Genomic DNA, 23755 nt, shown 5'->3' with positions numbered 1-23755 from the left:
AGTCAACACACCAGGAAATGGCAGAGGAGGAGTATGCAAAGGCCGTAAATACTTAATGGCATTCACTGAATCACTGAAGCAAGTGTACAACAGGCTGATGGGCAGACCTCCTTAGAGTGTGAGGCAACAATTTCATTTATTATTAAAGCCACCTTAAATGGGTATTTTTATTTTGGAGCTGAAAGTATCCTAATGATGGTGCTTACTTCTTGTATATTCATCGCACACATAGGCTGTGCTTCTTGAGGACAGAAACAATTTCCTAAAAAGTCTTATACTCCACCAGAAAACAAGCACAATAACTGGCATGTAGTACATTAACTAAACATGTTAACTGTTAAATGAATAAACCAAAGAATGAATCAACACACAATGTAACTTGGAAGCTATCTATGTCTAACAGAATTTAGGTTTCTGAAAAAAAATCTCAATTTAGAACACAGGCAAAAGTAAGCAAAACTCTACATTCTTAAGTGTGGACTGCACAGAGTGACTTCCAAGGAGTCAGTACAGTCCTGACTTACAGTACTACTTACAGTAGTAAGGGGGGAGGTAACTTACAGTGGAGAAACCTGGCAAATACTACTTCAGCCAGGTGATCAAGGTCTACATCAGCAGTCCCAAACACTGTTGGCAATACGTGTACCCCTTGATTTGACGTAATGAAAATGCCACCTTGCCTCTGTGATCTTCCTCCCAAATACCCATAGTCCAGTCTATTCATGAGAAAAACTTCAGATAAATTCCAATCAAGGGGTACCCTATAATCTACTAACCAATATTTCTTAAAACTGTCAAAGTCATCAAAAACAAGGAAGTCTAAGAAACTGTCATAGCCAAGAAGGGCCTAAAGAGACATGACAGCTAAATGTAATATGATATTCTCTTTTTTACAAGTTATTATCATTATTTTTTTTTTGGTAGAGACAGGGTCTCGCTATGTTGCTCAGGATGTTCTTGAACTCCTGGCCTCAGCGATCCTTCTGCCTCAGCCTCTTGAGTCATGGGGATTACAAGTGTTAGCCACTGTGCCCAGCTAATATGATATTCTGAATGGAATCCTGGAACAGAAAAAGGACATTAGGGAAAAGCTTTAAAAATCTCAATAAACAATGGATGTTAGTTAATAATAATGCATTAGCACCAGTTTATTAGTTGTAACAAATGTACCATACTCATGTAAGATATTAACAGCTGGGGAAACTGTGTGCAAGGGGAAATATGGAAGCTCTGTGTATTATATTCCCAGCTTCTCTGAAAATCTAACACTGTTCTAAAAATAAAGTCTACCAATAAAAAAAAATCTATGTTCTTAAACATTAAATAAAATGATTTGGGGGTTCTAGTTTCTTATAATGACAGAGTACCATGGTTGGACCAACTGTCACACATGTAATTATAAAAGCTGAACTAAACATCAATGAACTAAAAACGAAAATAAGAACAAGTATACTGAGCCAGGCCCAGTGGTTTGTGCCTGTAATCCCAACTACTAAGGAAGCTGAAGTGAGAGGATCACATGAGGTCAGGAATTTGAGATGAGACTGGGCAATACAGTGAGACTCCTGTCTCCAAAAACGTAAAGTAAAAATTAGCCAGGCATGGGGCATGTGCCTGCAGTCCCAGGTACTTGAGAGGCTGAGACAGGAAGATCGCTTGAGCCCCTGGAGTTCAAGGTTGTAGTGAGTTATAATCACACCAGTGCACTCCAGCCTGGGCGACAGAGTGGGACGCTGTCAATAAAAATAAACAAACAAACAAACGAATGAATGAACACCAGAGAGAAATCAAAGAAGAGTCTACCTTTCCCTGCCTGCCAACTGTCTACTGTCAACTGTCTACTAATCAGAAAGCATAACTTTGAAAAAATACATGTAAGATTTTTATTTATGTTTTGCCTAAGGGCACTCCCCCATTCACCAGGAAGGGGCTCAAAGTGTTACTAGCAGTTTTGGTGGTCAAAAGAGAGAGTTCTGGGATAAAGAAGCAGACATTAACCTGGGGGGAAAATTTGGAAGGGGGACCATCAGAAGGAAGGGAACCAGAAAGAGATGAGCCCCCAAATCTGTAGAAATCCTTGGCTGGCTCATAAACTACAGGCATGAAGTAGACCTCGGGATCAAGCTAAAAGGTGCAGCTGGAAGCTGGAAAAACTCAGTAACTGAGATTAGAGATTTCTGCTGCTCTACCATGAGTGGGGTGCAATGTTGAAGACTGAATTGACCAAGGTAACTGCCAGCCAGAACTAAACTCTCTTTAAAGGAACAAATCAGAATGCATAATCCCTATCATCTACCATTCAGAATGTTCCTTATACAATTTTTTTATTATAAAAATCAGTAGATACATACAAAAATGGAATAAGGAAAAAATATATATACCATGCAAACACCAAAGACAACTAGAATGGCAAACTTAACGTCAATTTAATAGACTTTAAGACGAGGAATACAATCAGAGGTAAATAGGAACATTTCGTAACAATAAAAGGTTCACTAAGAAGACAGAACTATATAAATGTATATGCAAGTAGTAATAGAGCCTCAAGACACAAGAGCAGATACTAACATTTAAAGGGAGAAATGAACAAATCAAAAACTGCAGTTTCAGATTTTAGCATCTGTTTTCTTAAGATGAAAATGCATGGCTAATTTTGAAAAAATTTTAGCATCTCTCCCAGGAATCAATATAACAACTAGATAAAAATTAATTAAGGATATAAAATATTTAAATGTTATCAACCACCCTGACCTAATTGTCATTTATGAAACACTGCACTCAATAATTGAGATGAAAATGCATGGCTAATTTTGAAAAAATTTTAGCATCTCTCCCAGGAATCAATATAACAACTAGATAAAAATTAATTAAGGATATAAAATATTTAAATGTTATCAACCACCCTGACCTAATTGTCATTTATGAAACACTACACTCAATAATTGAGAAATACACATTCTTTTCAAATGTAGGAGGCCAAGCTTGGTAGCTCCTGCCTATAATTCTAGCACTTTGGGGGGCTGAGGCAGGAGGATTGTTTGAGGCCAGGAATTCAAGACCAGCCTGGGCAACACAGCAGGACCCCATCTCTACACACTGTATATATTTTTAAATTTGTTTCCTTTTTAAAAAAAACTAGTTAGATTCAGCAGTGGGGGGTTGTATACTAACTTCAGTGACACTAATAATTTTAATAAATTCTGATAACCCACTACCATCAGACCAGCCAAGACCCCGCCTCTATAAAAACTTTTTAAAAAATTAGCCATGCATGGTGGTATATGCTTGTAGTTTCAGCTACTCTGGTGGCTGAAGTGGGAGAATAGCTTGAACCAAGGAGTTCTAGGCTGCAGTGAGCTATGATAACACCATTGCACTTCGCTGTGGGCAACAGAGTGAGACCTGGACTCAAACAAACGAACAAACAAACAAACAAAAAACCCCACCCAGAAATGCACATGGAATAATTCACCAAGACAAGACATATACTGAACCAAAAAAAAAAAAAGTCAATAAATTTTTAAAAATTTGGATCTTACAGATTGTGTTCTCTGACTACAATATAATTAAGTTAGAACTAAATATAAGTAAGGGGCTAGGCACCATGGCTCATGCCTGTAATCCCAGCACTTTGGGAGGCCAAGGCGGGCTGACTGCTTGAGCCCGGGAGTTCAAGACCAGACTGGGCAACATGGCGAAACCCTATGTCTTCAAAAACAAAAATTAACCAGGTGTGGTAGCACACATCTGTGGTCCCACCTACTCAGGAGACTGAGGTGAGAGGATCACCTGAGCCCAGGGACATAAAGGCTGCAATGAGCTGTGACTATACCACTGTATTCCAGCCTGGGTGACAGAGTGAGACCCTGTCTCAAAAAAAAAGAAAAAGAAAAGAAAAGGCTCCCAAATACTTGGAAATTAAATAACCCATTCTCAAATAACTCATAAGCCAAAGTGGAAATTACAAAAATATTCAAAAGTGCTTTAAACTAAATAATAAAGAATGCAACATACTAAAAAGTGTGACACGTAATTAAAGTAATGCTCAGAGAGAAATAGATTGCTTTACATGTATTTATTAAAAAGGAAGAAAGGTTTAAAATTTATTATCTAAATTTTTGTCTTAAGAAACTAGAAAAAGATGCAAATTCAACTCAAAGTAGAAGACAGAAAATAACTGTGTGGCAGGAATCAACGAAAAGATAAATAAGTAACAAAGCCAAAAGTCGGTTCTTTGTTCAATCCTTCAAAAGACTGATAAACGGAACACAAACTACCAATATGCAGAATAAAATGAGGACTACTGCTACAGACCAAGCATAAAAAGAATAACAATGAATAAAATTGTGCCATTGAATTTGACAGCTTTGTTAAAAGAACACAGATTACAAACACTGATAAAACAACCCGATTAGCCACATAATTCAAAGAAACTGAACTTTATAAAAAATCTCTCCACAAAGAAAACACTAGGCTCTGATGGTCTCAATGGTGAACTCTATCAAACACAAGCATGCCTCAAAGATACTGCAGGTTCAGTACCAGGCTACCGCAATAAAGTGAAGATCGCAATAAAGCAAGTCGTACAAAACTTTTGGTTTCCTGGTGCATATAAATGTTTATACTCTAAAGTAGTCTATCAGGTGTTTAACCACATTATGTCTTAAAAAACAATGTCTATACCTTGAAAATCCCGAGGGCCCTAGGATTTTCAGAATGGTAAATGAGCACTGGCTTCAACTTAGTCACCAGCCGCATTAACCGCTAACAAGAGAGTCAGCCTGTCCTTTGAGGCTTTGAGGCCAGGCACTGAGTTCTCCTCTCTAGCTATGAAAGTCCTAGATGATATCTTCTTTTATTAGAAGGCTGTTTCACCTACATTGAAAATCTGTTGCTTAAAAAAATGCAACAATCATCTGAGCTTTCAGGAGTTGTATTCTTTTTTGATGGTCTTGGCTTGATGTTGATGGCTGCTGATCAGGGTGGTGGTTGCTGAAGGCTGGGATGACTGTAGCAATTTCTTAAAATAAGACATCAGTGAAGTCTGCTGCATTGACTGACTCTAATTTCTATGAAAGATGTATCTGCAGTATGTGATGCTGTTTGATAGCATTTTATCTAGGGTAGAACTTCTTTCAAAATTGGAGTCAATCATATCCTTTGCCGACTTTTTGATGGGGTTGTTTTTTTCTTGTAAATTTGTTTAAGTTCTTTGCAGATTCTGGATATTAGCCCTTTGTCAGATGGGTAGATTGCAAAGCTTTTTCTCCCATTCTGTAGGATGCTTGTTCACTCTGATGATAGTTTCTTTTGCTGTGCAGAAGCTCTTTAATTAGATACCATTTGTCTATTTTGGCTTTTGTACACTTCTCAAAAGAAGACATTTATGCAGCCAACAGACATATGAAAAAATGCTCATCATCACTGGTCATCAGAGAAACGCAAATCAAAACCACAATGAGATACCATCTCACGCCAATTAGAATGGCAATCATTAAAAAGTCAGGAAAACAACAGATGCTAGAGAGGATGTGGAGAAATAGGAATGCTTTTACACTGTTGGTGGGAGTGTAAATTAGTTCAACCATTGTGGAAGACAGTGTGGCAGTTCCTCAAGGATCTAGAACTAGAAATACTATTTGACCCAGCGATCCCATTACTGGGTATATACCCAGAGGATTATAAATCATGCCACTATAAAGACACATGCACACATGTTTATTGAGCCACTATTCAGAATAGCAAAGACTTGGAACCAACCCAAATGTCCATCAGTGATAGACTGGATTAAGAAAATGTGGCATATATACACCATGGAATACTATGCAGCCATAAAAAAGGATGAGTTCATGTCCTTTGCAGGGACATGGATGAAGCTGGAAATCATCATTCTAAGCAAACTACCACAAGGACAGAAAACCAAACACCACATGTTCTCACTCACAGGTGGGAGTTGAACAATGAGAACACATGGACACAGGGCAGGGAACATCACACACCAGGGTCTGTCGAGGGGTGGGGGGCTGGGGGAGGGATAGCATTAGGAGAAATACCTAATGTAAATGACGAGTTGATGGGTACAGCAAACCAACATGGCACATGTATATCTATGTAACAAACCTGCATGCTGTGCACATGTACCCTAGAACTTAATTTAAAAAAAATTGGAGTCAATCTCTCAAACCCTGCCACTGCTTTATCAACTAAGTTTATGTAATCCTTTGTTGTCATTTCAACAATGTTCGCGACATCTTCACCAGGTGTAGATGCCATCTTAAGAAACTCCTTTATTTGCATATGGGAAGTAGTTGCTTCCATAAGAAGCAACTGCTGACACATTCAAACTTTACCATGAGATTATAGCAATTCAGTCACATCTTCAGGCTCTACTTCTGAATTCTAGTTCTCTTGCTATTTCCACCACATCCGCAGTTGCTTCCTCCACTGAAGTCTTGAACCCCTCACAGTCATCCATGAGGGTGGGAATCAACTTTTTCCAAACTTCTGTTAATGTTGACATTTTGACTTCCTCTCATGAATCACTAATGTTCTTTAACGGCATCTGGAATGGCGAATCCTTTACAGAAGGTTTTCAATTTACTTTGCCCAGATCCATCAGAGGAATCACTACCCATGGTACACAGAGCATTATGAAGTATGTTTCTTAAATAATGACACTTGAACATCAAAATTAATCTTTGATCCACAGGCTGCAGAATGAATGTTATGTTGGCATGGATGAAAACAACATTAATTTCCTTGTACATCTCCATCAGAGTTCTTGAATGACTAGGGGCATTGTCAATGAGCAGTAATATTTTGAAAGGAGCAGGAGGTCTTCAACAGTGAGTTTAAAATATTCAATATACCACACTGTAAACAGATGTGCTGTCATCCAGGCTTTGCTGTTCCATTTATACAGCACAGGCAGAGTAGATTTAGTATAATTCTTAAAGACCCTAGGATTTTCAGAATGGTAAATGAGCACTGGCTTCAATTTTAAGTCACCAGCTGCATTAGCCCCTAAAAAGAGAGTCAGCCTGTCCTTTAAAGCTTTGAAGCCACGCATTGACTTCTCCTCTCTAGCTATGAAAGTCCTAGATAGTATCTTCTTCTATTAGAAGGCTGTTTCATCTATACTGAAAATATGTTGTTTAGTGCAACCACCTTCATCAATGATCTTAAGTAGGGCATCTGGATAACTTGCTGCAGCTTCTACATCAGCACTAGCTGCTTCACCTTGTGCTTTTATTTTATGGAAATGGCTTCTTTCCTTAAACTTCATGAACCAACCGCTGATAGCTTCAAACTTTTCTTCTTCAGCTTCATCACCTCTCTCGGCTTTCACAGAATTGAAGAGAGTTTTAAGGCCTTGTTCTGGATTAGGCTTTGGCTTAAGGGAATGTTGCGGCTGGTCTGATCTTCTATCCAGACCACTAAAACTATCTCCATATCAGCAATAAGGCTGTTTGGCTTTCTTGTCATTCATGTGTTCACTGGAGTAGCACTTTTAATTTTCTTCAATAACTTTTCCTTTGCATTTACAACTTAGCTAACTGGCACAGGGGGTCCTAGCCTTTGGCCTATCTCAGCTTCTGACATGCCTTCCTCACTAAGCTTAATCATTTCTAGCATTCAATTTAAAGTGTGAGACATGACTCTTCCTTTCACTTGAACCCTTAGAGGCCATTGTAGGGTTATCAACTGGCCTAATTTCCATAATGATGTGTCTCAGCGAATAGGGAGGTCGAAGGAGAGGAAGAGAGACAGGGAATAGCCAGTCAATAGTCAGAACATGCACAATAGGTATGGATTAAGTTTGCTGCCTTACATGGGCACAGTTCACGGCACTCCACAACAATTTCAATAGTGACATCAAAAATCACTTATTACAGATCACCGTAACAGATATAACAGTAAAAAAAATCTGAAACATTGCAAGAATTACCGAAGTGTGACACAGAGACAAAGTGAGCACATGCTGCTGGCCAACAGACTTGGTCGATGCAGGGCTGCCACAAGCCCTTCAATTCGTAAAAAATGAAATACGTGCAAAGCACAAGAAAGTGAAGCACAATAAAATGAGATATGCCTCTATTCAATGAAGAAATAATTCCAATCTTACACAAACTTTTTCGGAAAACAATGAAAGTATCACATTCCAATTTAAGAGGCCAGTATAAACCTAACACCAAAAGGGGACAAAAGCATTACAAGAAAATTATAGGTCAGGTGCGGTGGCTCACTCCTGTAATCCCACCACTTTGGGAGGCTGAGACAAGAAAACTGCTTGAGTCCAGGAATTCAAGACCAGCCTGAGCAACACAGCAAGACCCCATATCTCTACAAAAAATAAAAAAATTAGCCAGGAGTGGTGGCATGAGCATGTGGCCCAAGCTACTGAGGTGGCTGAGGTGGGAGGCTTGATTGAGCATGGTAGGTTGAGGCTGTAGTGAGCCAAGACTGCAGCCTGGGTGACAGTGTGAGACCATCTCAATAAAAAAAAAAAAGAAAGAAAGAAAGGAAAAAGAGAAAGAAAATTGTAGACCTATCTCTCCCTCATGAACACAGATGCAAATATTCTTAACAAAACAGTACCAAATTAGGTTAACACATGTATCAAGTAGGGTGGTAATCCATGAACACAAAGTTGACTTAACCTTCAAACCTCAGTTATTAATAACTCAGTTATTAATATTAATAATTCACCATATAAGCAGAATGAAAAAACTAAATGATCATCAATCAATGCAGATAAAGCATTTTACAACCTCAGTATCTATTCATTGAAAAACTTTCAGTAAACTAGGACTGGAAAGAAACTTCTTCAGCTGGATAATGGATACCTATGAAAAACTATCAATATATTTAATGGTGAAATACCGGACATTTTCACCCCAATACTGGAAACAAGGCTATTATACATTTTAACCACTTCTATCCAAGGTTGGAAAGGAAGAATTAAAACTGCTCCTATTTATCAATAAGACTCCATAGAAAATCCTAAGGAATCAACAAAAACACTATTGGAGGTAGTAAGTTGAGTTTCACAAGGTGTCAGAATATAAGATCTATATATGAAAACCAATCAATTCCATTTCTATAGAACTGGCAATTCCAATTCCATAGAACTGGAAAATAAACAGCTTTTCCCCCTCCGAGACAGAGTCTTGCCCTGTCGCCCAGGCTGGAATGCAGGGGTGCCTCGGCTCACTGCAACCTCCGCCTCCCGCGTTCAAGCAATTCTCCTGCCTCAGCCACCCAAGTAACTGGGATTACAGGCGCACGCCACCACGCCCAGCTAATTTTTGTATTTTTAGTAGACACAGGGTTTCACCCTGTTGGCCAGGCTGGTCTCGAACTCCTGACTTCGTGATCTGCCCACCTTGGCCTCCCAAAGTGCTGAGATTACAGGCATGAGCCACTGCACCCAGCCTGCTGGAAAATAAACTTTTAAAATTCCACTTATAATAGCAAAAAAGAAAAAAATCAGTTTTTTAAAGATGTACATAACCTGTATAACGAAAACAAAATGGTACTGAGAAAAAACAAGGAAAACATAAACAAATGGAAAGTTATACCATGTTCATTGCCTGGAAGCCTCAGTATATCTTAAAATGTGAATTCTCTTCAATTTAGATTCCACACAATCCATATCATAACCACAGGAGGCTTTTACTTATATAGAAATTAAGAAGATAATTTTAAGTTTTAATAGGAAGGCAAAAGATCTTAGTCAAGCAGTCTTGAATAAAAAGGCAAAGCTGGAAGACATACTGACTTACTTCTAGTTACTATAAAGGTACAGTAGTAATCAAATCAGTGCGTACTCATTTAAGGACAGGCAAACTTATCAATGGAAGAAAAGGGAAGAGTCCAGTAAAAAATATATATATATATATTTATACAATTGACTTTGACAAAAGCATCAAAAATTCAATAGAAAAAGTAAAGACTTTGCAAAAACAGGCACTGGAACAACCCATACCTCGTATCACACAGAAAAAACAATTCAAACTATTTGTAAAACGAAAACTATAAAGCTTTAAAAAAAATACAGGAGATATTTTAATAATCTGTAGGTTGGCAAGTATTTCTTACATAGAAACAAAAAAACACTAATAAAAGACAAATAGGATTTCATCAAAATTAAAAATCTCTGCTTATCAAAAGATCCCCTAGGAAAATAAATAGACATGCTATAGCCTGGAGGAAAGTATGCACAACATTTATCTAACAAAGGACATGTACTGAGAATATAAGGAATCCAAACTAAAAGTAAGAGCTAAAAGTATACAACTTGTAAGAAAAAAAATAGATAAATTGGACATTATTGGCCAGGCGCGGTGGCTCATGCCTCTACCTCAATACTTTAGGAGGCCAAGGCAAGCGATCACCTGAGGTCAGGGGTTCAAGACCAGCCTGGCCAACATGGTGAAACCCTATCTCTATCAAAAATACAAAAATTAGCCAAGCGTGGCAGCACATGCCTGTAGTCCCAGCTACTCGGGAGGCTGAAGCAGAACTGCCTGAACCTGGGAGGCAGAGGCTGCAGTAAGCCAAGATGGCACCACTGCGCTCCAGCCTGGGCAACAGAGCGAGACTTTGTCTTAAAATAAGAAAGTAAGTAAGTAAATAAGTAAAATAAAAAGATAAATTGGACATTGTCAAAGTGAAAAATTTATGTGTTTCAAAGAACACTGTCAAGAAAGCAAAAAGACACACCTGTAATCCCAGCATTTGGGAGGCTGAGGCAGGCAGATCATTTGAGGCCAGGAGTTGAGACCAGCCTGCCAACAAGGCAAAACCCCATCTCTATTAAAAATTAAAAAAAATTAGCCAGACGTGGTGATGCCTGCCTGCAGTCCCAGGTACTTGGGGAGGCTTAGACACGAGAATCGCTTGAGCTGGGGAGGTGGAGGTTGCAGTAAGCCAAAATCGCGCCACTGCACTCCAGCCTGGGCAACAGAGTGAGGCTCTTGATCTCCAAAAAAAAGAAAAGAAGAAGAAAAAAAGAAACCAAAAAGAGAATACAAAGCCTAGAAATAAATCCATACATTTACGCTCCTTAACATAGATCCCAAAAACATACAATGGAGAAAGAACAGTCTCTTTAATAAATGGTGGTGGGAAAACTAGATATCCACAGGCAGAAGAATGAAATCATAGCCTCATCTCATACCATACATGAAAATCATTACGTTAGAAATTATTGCTGGGTGATGGCCGGGCGCAGCAGCTCATGCCTGTAATCCCAGCACTTTGGGAGGCCGAGGCGGGTGGATCATGAGGTCAGGAGATTGAGACCATCCTGGCTAACACAATGAAACCCCGTCTCTACTAAAAATACAAAAAATTAGCCAGGCATGGTGGTAGGCGCCTGTAGTCCCAGCTACTTGGGAGGCTAAAGCAGGAGAATGGCATGAACCCAGGAGGCGGGGCTTGCAGTGAGCCAAGATCACACCACTGCACTCCAGCCTGGGCGACAGAGTGAGACTCATCTCAAAAAAAAAAAAAAAAAAAGAAACTATTGCTGGGTGATTTATGAGAATTTGTTGTACTATTCCGCTTTAGTCTGAAACTTGCTTTTAAAAAAACCATGTATTTTACAACATTTCCACTATACAGCTGAGCAAAAACCAGAAAGATAAGACAAATTTTATTTTTCCTCTAGAAAACAGGTTTTCATTTGAAGAAATTTAGACAGAATAAGAGCCAGTTAGGTTTCTTTTGGTTAATTTTTAGCAACCTGAAAATATTTTAGATAGGCTACCTTAATGTCCTAATATTTTCTAAATCACTAATTCCCAGCTTCAAAGGAACAATTAGAAGACAAAACCATCTGGTCACCTGTTTGCGTAACAATTCTTCCTGCTTCCGCCTTTCTTCCTCTTCTCTTCTCCTCTCTTCCAGTCTTCTAAGAGCTTCTTCTTGCTGCTGTCTTTCTTCCTCTTCTCGCTGTCGCCTTAATGCAATTTCTTGCTCCCGCTGGCGACGCAGAGCCTCTTCCTAAGGAAAAAAGATGGAGGGTGGGGGGTGGGGGAGGGACTCAGGTCTATCATTCAATTTATTATGTCATATTTGGAAAGTAATAGGCTATCTGCTGCTAAGACTCTGTTAAACAGTAAACATAAAAGTAATCACGATCTGGAGTAAAAAGTATACATGTAAATTGGGGAATTGGACGCATTACAATGAAAAGAAAATTGAATTTAAAATATTAGCAGTTAAATTACAATAAACTGTGAAGTCTACCCTGGTTTCTATATTAGCTACATCATTTACTGATTAACCGTAGAAAGAGCTACATTAGAAGTATAGCTTTGGTTTCTCCACTGGTATCTTTAATCCCTATTTTTTTAATTAACTGGGAACTTAAGGCATAGAGAGGGCAAATCAACATAGCCACCAAAAATTTGGGGTAAGATAAGTTCTCCCAGTCAGAAGTAATGAGTAAAGCCATGTGTCCCAGAACGTGTTCTGAAGATCAAAAGTCCCACCAATACTATTAAGTATTACACAGAAAGAAGTCCTATTGTTGAGATCATTTATAGAAAACTGCGCAACACAGAACTAAACATACTTTTTTACTGCAATAATCCTTAGAGCCTCTATATGCTGCAGCATAGTGTGACTCTAAGAATTAACTGTAGTTCTCATTTCATCTCAGCATGGATCTTTTTTGTTTTTCAAAGAGCACCTCTTGGGGCCAAAAAGTAAGCAACAAGTGGTAAAGGCTAGACTGTGGGGCTATTAAAAGAGTGGATCCTTTCAAGTGAAGCTAGGAAAACCCCAATGGAAAAATGAGCCAAGCACATGAATGGTGAATTCCCCCCAACAACAAAAAAAAAAAAAAGAAAAAAAAAGACCAAAAAACATTAAAAGTATATACCTCGCTGGTTATAAATCCTTAAGCAAAGACTTAACTACAAGGACTTTCATTCGAACACTTATCTAACAATGAAGAACTGGAAACAACCCTCATGTCCAACAATAGGGAATTGGTCAACTTATTATAATTTACTTATAAAATGAAATTTAATACAGCTAGCAAATATGATGATGTAGATTTTTAGATACACATTTGACATGGAAAGATGACATAATTCATGTCAAAAGGAGGATTATAAAACACAAGTACAAATAATATATACCTCCAGCCTGGGTGACAGAGTGAGACTCTGTCTCCAAAAAAATAAAAAAAAAAACCAAAAAGAGAATACAAACCCCAGAAATAAATCCACACATTTATACTCAATTGATTTTTGACATAGATGCCACAAACACACAATGGGGGAAAGGACAGTCTCTTTAATAAATGGTGGTGGGAAAACTGGATATCTATAGGCAGAAGAATGAAGTCAGACCCTCATCTCACACCACATGCAAAAATCATTACATTCAAAATTATTGCTGGGTGATTTCTGTCTAAATTTCTTCAAATGAAAACCTACTTTCTAGGGGAAAAATAAAATGTGTCTTATCTTTCTGGTTTCTGCTCAGCTATATTGTGGAAAATGTTGTAAAGCAAATATACGTGTAGAGTTTTTTTTGCTCCCTATTTAGAAACACTAAAATAGGGAGAAAAGGTTCATTAAGGGAAAGAATAAAGAGAAGGCAGAAGTCTTAGCCAAAGATACTTTTTTAAAGTACATTTGAATGGTCAATAAGCATGTGAAAAGATGCCCAACAACACTAATCATTAGGGAAATGTAAATCAAAACCACAATGAAATATCACTTGATGCTCATTAAAAGTGTCATTATCAAAAAGAAACAAAGCAAAACCAAAAAAATAAAATAACAAGTGTTGGTGAGAATGTGGAGACACTGGGAACGGCTGTGCATTGTCAGTAGGAATATAAAGTGGTGCAGCAGCTGTGGGAAACAATACGGCAGTTCTTCAAAAAATTCAAAAGAGAATGACCATATGATCCAGCAATTCCACTTCTAGGTGTATACACAAAAGTGTTGAAAGCAAGGACTCAAACAGGTATCTATACACCCGTGTTCACAGCAGCATTATTCACAATAGCTAAAACGTGGAAGTCATCTAAATGTCCATCAACAGAGGAATGGATAAACAAAATAGGAATGGATAAACACACAATGGAATATTATTCAACCTTTTTAAGAAAGGAAATTCTGATATATGCTACAATATGAATAAACCTTAAGTGAAATAAGCCCAACACAAAAGGACAAATACTGTATAATTCTACTTACATAAGAAATTGAGTTAGCTTAAATACACAGACACAGAAAGAAGAATGGTGGTTACTAGGAGCTATGGATGGAGGGAGTGGGGCTCCTTGTTTAATGGATATGCAGTTTCAGTTTGCAAAGTTGGAGAAGTTCTACAGACATGTTTGTGAGGGTTGCACAGCAATATGAATGAATATACTTAACACCACTGAAAGTACACTTAAAATGGTAAATTTTATGTTATGTATATGTTAGCACAATTTTTTTAAAGCCCATGTAACTTTTAAAATTTGACATTTAATGCTGCACATCAAAGTTACTTTCTCATTGTTTTTAGACACAAGGACAGAACTTCTGAAATCTAACTGGTTTATAAAACTCTAGGAAATATGCAAAGAATATCAATTCTAGTGGTTTACTAGGACTGAAGAATATCCCTACAGTGGGTGTTGGTGGAAAACAGAGATTCTTTCCAAAGGTGAGTGAGTCTTCTAAGGTTCTAACCCCAATCCTGTGGACTTCAGGAGTATCTGTGAAATGATGAAAGAAAGCAGCCTGAAAGCCCTCATCAAGCACTAATCCTATGGTCAGAGTTCCCAGATACATACCTGTTTCCTTCGGGCAAGTTCTTCTTCCTCTCGCCTTTTCCTTTCTTCTTCCTGCTGTCGCCGAAGAATTTCCTCCTGTTGTCTTCGGAGTTCTTCCTGCCTCTTTCGCTCTTCCTCTTCCCGTTTTGCCCTCATTTCTGCCTCTCTTCTCTCTTGCTCTAGCTGTGATTACACAAGAGTACTCTTAGAAACTTGAAACCAAGCACAGGAACACTCCACACTCCGAAAGCACTGACCAGTAGTATTCGTTCATTCAATCAGCTGCCTGTACCGTACTGCACTGCAACCAGGTGATCCAACAGATCAATAAATAAACAAAATATGTTATATACATACAATGGAATATTAATACTATTCAACCTTTAAAAGGAAGGAAATTCTGACATACGCTACAACATCAACACCCTGTAAGAGCTCTAAGCTATGACATATCACAGTAATTAGAAGAATTTTATGACTGTCTCAATTGAATGCACTTTCCTCCCACCTGTACTTGCCTCCACACTCCACGTTACCATTATACCACCCATGAGAGTAACATCAGAATGCTCTTGGATGGTACTTCTTTACTCATCCCTACAAATAATTTTCCGATTGAACATTTAACAGTGTGGCTATAATGTTTTAACAGCAATGTTGTATGAACCTTTCCACATTCTGGGAACTCTAAGGAGACTGTCACGACCTCAGGGGATATGAATGCATTAAGTATAAAACAGCAACAACACTCTCTTGTACGCCTGAGAACCTAGAAATCATTACAGTGACACTAGGTATTGATGTAGTAGACATTCTTTTCTGGCAAGTACTAAAACCAAAATTCAAGATTTAGCTCTTCCAAAAAATGTGAATGGAACACACAATCTAATGTTAATGTCGGGCTTTTTGGCTGCTACGTCTGAGGATAATAAGAAATATAAACAAATACCACTACAAAGATTCAATGGGAGAACTCATGCCACATATCAGGAGTCTCATAAACAATGTAGTGGATATTTTCTCACATTCTTGTTACTTACAACAAATGTTCATACCATGAATAATGTTACCTAAAATATATATGTGTCTATAATCAACAATGTGCCAACTAACCAAACCAAACATAGTAATTTAAATTGTTTTGAGTTTTTTTTTTTTTTTGGGAGAAGAGAGCACAGTAAAGATACAATATGAATGTACTTATACCAGCTAAGCAGCAGTAAGCTGAAAGTAAAAAGCATAGCTAGCTAGAGAGATGAATAAACAGCAATGTTTATGTCCTGCAGCCAGATGACAATGCACTGTTGCAGAAGAATGAGTTTCAGACCTTTGCAGCTTTGGCCTTCTCTAGCTGCTGAAGCTGTTCCAGGGCAGGGCCTGGTGTCGTGGTGTCCAGAGGAAGATCCCATACACTACCACCTTCCCAAACTGTAAGACAACAAAAGAAACAACAAGGAATGACAGAGCTTACACACATGGTGACATATCCGTAGGAATCATGAAAAAAGCTGCTTCCCTGTGCCTAAATGAGCTCCACCAAACACATCTGTTTTGCCTCTGAGAAGACTGAACTGCCAATGGACTCTAGTTTCTGTGAATATCCTTCAACACATCTAGAATGAAGGGAAGTACCAGGCATTTATCAGGGAATTAACTTCATCCTTACAAAGCCCTATAATGTTTCTATTCATACCCCCATTTTTACAGATGAAGAAACTAAGGGTCAGAAGTAGTTTCTAACACTCCCAAGGGCACATGGCAAGCATGTGGCCATACCAGGATTTAAATCCCAGTGTATTACACTCCAAAGCACACAGATTTCCAGCAACCTTACAGCCTCTCACTGCACACCAACTAGAGAGAAGTAGGTGGTTGCACAACATTGTGAATGCCACTGAAGTATTCACTTTAAAATGGTTAATTTTGTGTTAAATGAATTTCATCTCAATAAAGAGGGAGTGCAAGTAAGCATTACAGCTGGAGCTGTGGAGACCTCTGGAAAGGCCAGGCAGGTCTTACAAGTGAGACCTGGTCCTGCTAACCTGAAGGGCACTGCAAGATCACATTTGGAAGTAAACAAACAGATAATGGTTTCTGAGTTCATTTTCCTATTGTCAGCGAAGTTTTCTAGCACCACTTTTCAGCATTCTCTAATTTCTACATTCCTATCATAGTCTATTTATACACTATCAAATATTGTCTGTATAAAACCAATGGACTATTTTTAAAGGAACTTGACTGCATATAAACCCAAAGAGATAAATTGTTTAATACAGTACTTAAAAGTTTCCAAAACACTACAGAATACAGGTTGCGGATCCATTATCCAAAATGCTTGGGACCAGAAGCATTTCAAATTTTGGATTTTTTCAGATTTTGAAATATTTGCATATACATAATGAGCTATCTCTGGGATAAGATCCAACATAAAATTTATTAATCTTTCATATACACTTTATAGACATAGCCTGAAGGTACTTTTTTTTTGGGGGGGGGGGGTTTGAGGTGGAGTCTCACTCTGTCACCCAGGCTGGAGTGCAGTGGCGTGATCTCGGCTCACTGCAACCTCCGCCTCCAGGGTTCAAGCGATTCTCCTGCCTCAGCCTCCAGAGTAGCTGGGATTACAGGTGCCCGACACCACACCTGGCTAATTTTTTTTTATTTTTAGTAGAGATGGGGTTTCACCATCTTGGCCAGGCTGGTCTCGAACTTCTGACTTCGTGATCCACCCACCTCGGCCTCCCAAAGTGCTGGGATTACAGGCGTGAGCCACCACACCCAGCCAGCCTGAAGGTAGTTTAATGCAACATTTTTAAATAATTTGAGGCATGAAAAAAATGTTTGTGTTAAGTATTTACGTGTAAAATTGTCCAATCATGGGTTGGGCACCATGTCTCATGCCTGTAATCCTAGCAGTTTGGGAGGCAGAGGCAGGCGGATCACTTGAGGCCAGGAGTTTGAAATCAGCCTGGCCAACGTGGTGAAACCGTCTCTACCAAAAATACAAAAATTAGCCAAGCGTGGTGGTGGGTGCCTGTAATCCCAGCTACTCGGGAGGCTGAGGCAGGGGAATCTCTTGAACCCAGGAGGCAGAGGTTGCAGTGACCCGAGATTGTGCCACTACACACCAGCCTCAGCAACACGGCAAGACTCTGTCTCCCAAAAAAAAAAAAAAAAAAAAAAAATCCACTTGTGAAATCATGTCAATGCTCAAAAAGTTTTAGATTTTGAACCATTTTGGATTGTGGACTTTTGGATTAGGGATGGGTACTCAACCTGTATTCTTAACATCCTAACTATAAACGGCTACCAAGAAAAAATAAGGTGCAAACAGCATGGAAAGTTGATGAGGGAAGACAATCATCCTTCTGCAATAATCTGCGGGGTCAGTGTTAACAACAGAACCATGACCTGAATGGCTCAACAGCTCTAGAAAAACTCCTATAGTTCTTGAGGATCTTCAAAACCAACTATAATCTCTTGAAAGGACTATCCATGGACCAAACTATCCATCTCTGCAAGTATTTAGACCATAAGAAACAGAGGTGCTCGGCTGGGCGCAGTGGCTCACACCTATAATCCCAGCACTTTGGGAGGCCAAGGTGGGCGGATCACTTGAGGTCACTTTGAGACCAGACTGGCCACAATGGTGAAATCCTGTCTCTACTAAAAATACAAAAATTAGTCAGGTGTGATAGCGTACACCTGTAATTAATCCCAGCTACTTAGGAGGCTGAGGCAGAAGAATCGCTTGAACCTGGGAAGCAGAGGTTGCGATGAGCTGAGAACGCACCACTGCACTCTAGCCTGGGCAACAGTGCAAGAGTCTGTCTCAAAAAAAAAAAAAAAGAAAGCAAAGAAACAGCGGTGCTTCACCCATACCAAGACTTAAAATAATCTCAACCCCAAATTTTCTAATTTGATGTAAAAATATAAAAATGAGAAAAGGTGCTCAATTCATAGCAGGTTTTTCTTTTCCCAAAATTTCTGGGTACCTACAGTGTTTGTTAACACCAATTACTTTTTTTTTTCTTTCTTTCTTAGAGTCTTGCTCTGTTGCCCAGGCTGAAATGCCTTGGCATGATCATAGCTCACTGCAGCCTGGAACTCCTGGACTCAAGTAATCCTCCCATCTCAGCCTCCTGAGTAGCTAGCACTACAGGCACACACCACCATGCCTAGCTTGTATTAACTCCTAACTCAAAAGAATAGGTCACCATTACTATGTTTTTATGTATGCTTTTTTTCCCCGATCTGGCTAAAGAGATCGAAAATAATTTAAATGATTTTTCCACACTGATCAGAACAACATAAAAGAGATGCTGACTCAAAAAAAATCCACTAAATAAATTCAAACAAATCCTTAAAAGTATATTTTCAGTAACACCTTCAATATTGCTTGGATCTAGTAAAAAAATGGACCTTTTGTTAATATCAAATACAAAATGGATTCAGAAACCTAATATATTTTTTAAGAACTGAATTGTAAAATTATTATTAGACTCTGAATCCTCAGAGTGGTACTAAAGGTTAATCTAAGTTTTTACCTGTAGGCTGTGAAGCTGTTGGCTGAAGCTCCCAGATAGAGCCAGTATCTGGCACGGACACAGACCTAGTTACTGAGGGAATGATGTTCTGATCAGATATTCTGCAAAAGGGAAATAAAAAATTAACTTGTTCTTGTCATTTGCAGGAAAAAAAAAAAAAGATGAAGAGGAATTTCTAGATTAGCAGGTTCTCCAGCTTATTTGGCTAGAAAACGCCTTCACTCTTTTACTAAAACTTAACACTACCAAAGCAGTTTGGGGTGGAACAAAGAGAAGGGCACAATGATCACACTTCTGGAATCCTCTATGGTAATACATATTGACTTCTAAATGATGGATATACCCACTGTATATCCATATCTTAAAAGATATGTATATCTTAAAGATACTGTATATCCATATCTTTAAAAACCCCGATCATCTCAATAGAAGTCACAGAGACAGCATATTATAATGAAAAAAGGTCTGCATTTTAGTTCTGAGTTTCCTGTGTGTTACATTAATCAAGTCCTACAGCCTCTCAGAGTCCCAGTTTGCCCATCCATAAAATGGAGCTCCTACCACCTAAACTGCCTACCTCATGGGATGGGTTAAGGCTCACAAGAAATATAAACAGTTTTGGCTTAATGAGACAATAAGATTTTTAAGAGCAGTGACTGATACTTGTTCAGGAGAAATATTACTCTGAACGATAATCTGAAACAGCAGAAATTTCTTCTAGACTTCTAGCATAATTTCCTTTTCCTTAGACCTACCTTAATGGCTTCTGAGTTCTAGAAAATTACAACCTTGTGTGGTGTGGCTAATACTTTGAGATACTATGAGTAAAAGTGAAATTAAAATCCTAGGCTACAGTTTTTCTGTCGCAGGTTCCACAAGATGACACTGTTTCTCAAGTGTTCCCATTATTCTTTGGTCTTTTGATTAATCAAAATTTATATCTATGAGTAAAAGACCAAATAAACGCTTATCTCCACCTGAAATATTTTTTTAAAATATACTTTTTTACATACAACATGCAGGTATGTGTTGGGAGTGTTCCAGTGCCAGAAATCACACACTATACCAGAATTTCTCCTTTCTTCTCTTTCTTTCACAACACATGCACCCCATATGACACATAATGGAATGACCACCAACCTCATCTTCAAGGTCTGAAACTGTTGAAGAAGAAGTGCCAACTGCTGCTGCTGCTGGGAAGACAGGGCTGCTTTCTGCTGTTGGGCCAAAACCTGTGCATATTGTTGTCTTCAAAAAGTAAAAAAAAAAGTATAACCTGTCAATCCACACTTAGTTCACATGGCTGAGATGCTGAAAGACAAAGTTCAATTCAAAGCCCCCCAGGAGACATTATTAGAAATAGCTATCAAATATATTTTATAATTCTTCATTATGATAATAGACACATAGAAAATTCTATGCTTCATTCTAGAAAGAACTGAACTCATAGATGGCATGTTTCCGAGTCAAAGAGGATAGCAAAAAAATTCACAATTCAGTGCAAAGTGGTCTATTCAGAGAAAATATTTTTAAAATCACGAATGTCAAAAATTGGTAAACTCCAAAGATAACCTTTTATCAGAAATCAAATGAAAAATGAAACAGATTCAAATTAGTAGCTTTTTCCATATGACGTACCCTTTGTAAAAAATGTAACACTTCTATAAAAATTCATACATTGATCGTCTTCAACTTGGAAAAATTTAGGTAATTTTTCTTCACTAGATCAGGGTTAAACTTTTGTAATGGGCCAGAGAGTAAATAGTTTCATCTACGCAGCTCATATACTCTCTGTTGCAACTACTCAATTCTGCCATCATAAGGCAAAAGCAGCAATATACATCCTACAAACCAACAGGTGTGTCTGTTTCAGTAACACTTTGCTTATAAATATAAAAATAGAGAGCAGGCCAGATTTAGCCCAAAGGTCAGACTTTGCCAACCTCTGCACCACAAGAACAGCAAATCTTATTTCTTCTACAAAAAGGACATAACAAAACCTGACTGACTTTGCCATCATTCCACACCACTCCTAAAATAATTAACTTTAACTTCTTTCCCACCCTCTCGCTTATATACATATATTTTTTTTTTCCTCTGTGGCATTCAAAGCTGAGCCACTCAGGAGGCACTTAGAAACTAAAGAGCTTACAAAATTAAAGTTATGTGTTATCTTCTAAACTTCTGGTATTTAAAAGTAAGATAAGCCAGGAGTGGTGGTTCATGCCTGTAATCCCAGCACTTTGGGAGGCGAGGCAGGCAGATCAGTTGAGGCTGGGAGTTCGAGGCCAGCCTCGCCAACACAGTAAAACCCCATCTCTACTAAAAATACAAAAATAGGCTGGGCGTGGTGGCACACGCCTGTAGTCCCAGCTACTCAGGAGGCTGAAGCACGAGAATCAATGGAACCAGGGAGGCAGAGGTTGCAGTGAGCCGAGATCATGCCACTGCACTCCAGCCTGGATGACAGAGTGAGGCTCTGTCTCAAAAATAAATAAATAAATAAATAAATGACAACACTAAAATTAGAAGGTATGGTGGCAAGACGCCACTAGCTGGGTGACTGAAGTGCCATATAAGCCGTTAGCCCTCTCTACTGTAAAAGGTGAGACTTGAGAGCAGATTCTATTTAAAGTCCTTTTTCATGCTGCAGTACATCCTACTGCATTACTCTTCTTACTGTATTAAAAACTGCTGGTACTGCAGGTGCTGCATCTGGTATAAGGCTGTGAGTTCTTGCTGTCTGGTCAGTCGTTCCTGGTCCAGCTCTCCCTAGGAATGAAGTGGTGAGGAAATAAATACCATTAAATAAACTGCAAAGAACCTAAAAGCCACTTAGTACAGGTATCTGAAATCAAAATGAATCTAAGACCTTTACCTCCCAGCTCTACCCTTTTACCCAAACACTTGAATAAAAACTCAGACATCTTTAAAAACTAAACAACACCATCTAGTGGAAACAGTGGTGTCAATATTATAAAAGATTCCCTAAGGTGAGAAAGGGTCCTTATTTCAGCTGCCATTCTCCATTCCTGCCCTTAAAGCTGAATGTTCAACTGTACTTCAGAGTTATTACTGTAACTGAAAGACTGTATAATTAGATAATGTAGAAATTAGAGAAACTGGATATAACACAGAAAAATGTAAAAGTATCTAAACGTCAAAGGAAATGTTACAGAATTTTATAATGGTATATAAGGAATGCAGGGAGCCAGTATGTATCTTAAAGATGTTAAGAATATAAAAAGAGGCCGGGCGTGGTGGCTCACACCTGTAATCCCAGCACTTTGGGAGGCCAAGGCAGGCGGATCATGAGGTCAGGGGATTGAGATCAGCCTGGCCAACATGATGAAACCCCGTCTCCACTAAAAATACAAAAATCAGCTGGGTGTGGTGGCACACGCCTGTAGTTCCACCTATTCAGGAGGCTGAGGCAGGAGAATCACTTGAACCCGGGAGGCAGAGGTTGCAGTGAGCCTAGACTGCGCCACTGCACTCCAGCCTGGTCACGTGATAGAGCAAGACTCCGTCTCAAAAAAATATATATATATGTATGTATATATGTATATGTATGTATATAAACTTTGATAACTATAACTCTCTCCCCCAAAATAAACTGTTTCTGTTGCTATTAATACATCATGAATTAGAAAAAATAAGTTGTAGTAAAATAAAACCAATTTTTTAGCTTATATGTGAAATAATATGACTGGAATTTAAATTATGAAAAGTTAAAATTAGGAGAAAGAAACGAAGTATAAGATAACAGAAGTAAAAGTGTAAGTATGACAGACTAAATAGGTAAATCATGAGTTTATATCTTTATTATATATTGATTATAGTTTGAAATAAGATACTTGATACACAATTTCTTAGAGTAGGGATTACCTGAAATTCAGAGACGTTTTTCTTGCTTTTCGATACTGGAGGATAACTACTACCTTAGGTTCATCTAAAATGTCTACATGAAAAACTAAGTTTCAAGGTATACATTCATCATGAAGTGGGGCTCTCTTCTTATCAACAATATTCAGGGAAAAGACAATGACAGACAGGAAGCAGGGCTTTGCACAGTTTCCCTCCTATGCAGGTATGACTGAGGCTCAGCTCCTCTAACTGGAAACTGGGAAGTGGACTACTCCAAGTATGCCAAGATCCAAGAGATGAGCTTTTAGCTTCTGAGATGTGTAAGATCAAAACTCATCTTAATTTCAGAGAAGAGAAATAAGGCTTAAACTTGATATATAAGTTAAATTTATATGCTGCAATACACAGTATAATTTTTCTTGTGACTTAAAACAACTAGGATGGTGTGAGAAATAATTCCTCTCACCTAGGAATCTTCCATTCTAGACCACTGCTCTCCACAAACTATAGGTCTCAACACATTAGTGGATTGTGAAATCAAATACTAGGT

At 38.5% G+C, this 23755-nt stretch overlaps 1 protein-coding gene across 25 annotated transcripts in view; it reads right to left on the bottom strand.

The window, feature by feature from the left end:
* The window catches only part of GIGYF2 (GRB10 interacting GYF protein 2), a 160576-nt gene that overhangs the window by 26101 nt on the left and 110720 nt on the right, over positions 1 to 23755 (bottom strand). For all 25 annotated transcript variants that reach the window (XM_063595303.1, XM_008965735.5, XM_003813135.5 and 22 more), the window contains 6 exons: positions 22019 to 22110; positions 20479 to 20586; positions 19339 to 19439; positions 16119 to 16219; positions 14813 to 14974; positions 11851 to 12009 (listed from right to left, as the gene is read on the bottom strand). In XM_063595303.1, coding sequence (XP_063451373.1) covers positions 11851 to 12009; positions 14813 to 14974; positions 16119 to 16219; positions 19339 to 19439; positions 20479 to 20586; positions 22019 to 22110 — 723 coding nt within the window. The remainder of the gene's footprint in view (positions 1 to 11850; positions 12010 to 14812; positions 14975 to 16118; positions 16220 to 19338; positions 19440 to 20478; positions 20587 to 22018; positions 22111 to 23755) is intronic.

This window comes from Pan paniscus, chromosome 13 (genome assembly GCF_029289425.2).
Source record: "Pan paniscus chromosome 13, NHGRI_mPanPan1-v2.0_pri, whole genome shotgun sequence".
NCBI classification, from domain to species: Eukaryota; Metazoa; Chordata; class Mammalia; order Primates; family Hominidae; genus Pan; species Pan paniscus.
Note: the sequence above shows the minus strand (reverse complement) of the source record. Positions and strands in the feature narration are given on the sequence as shown.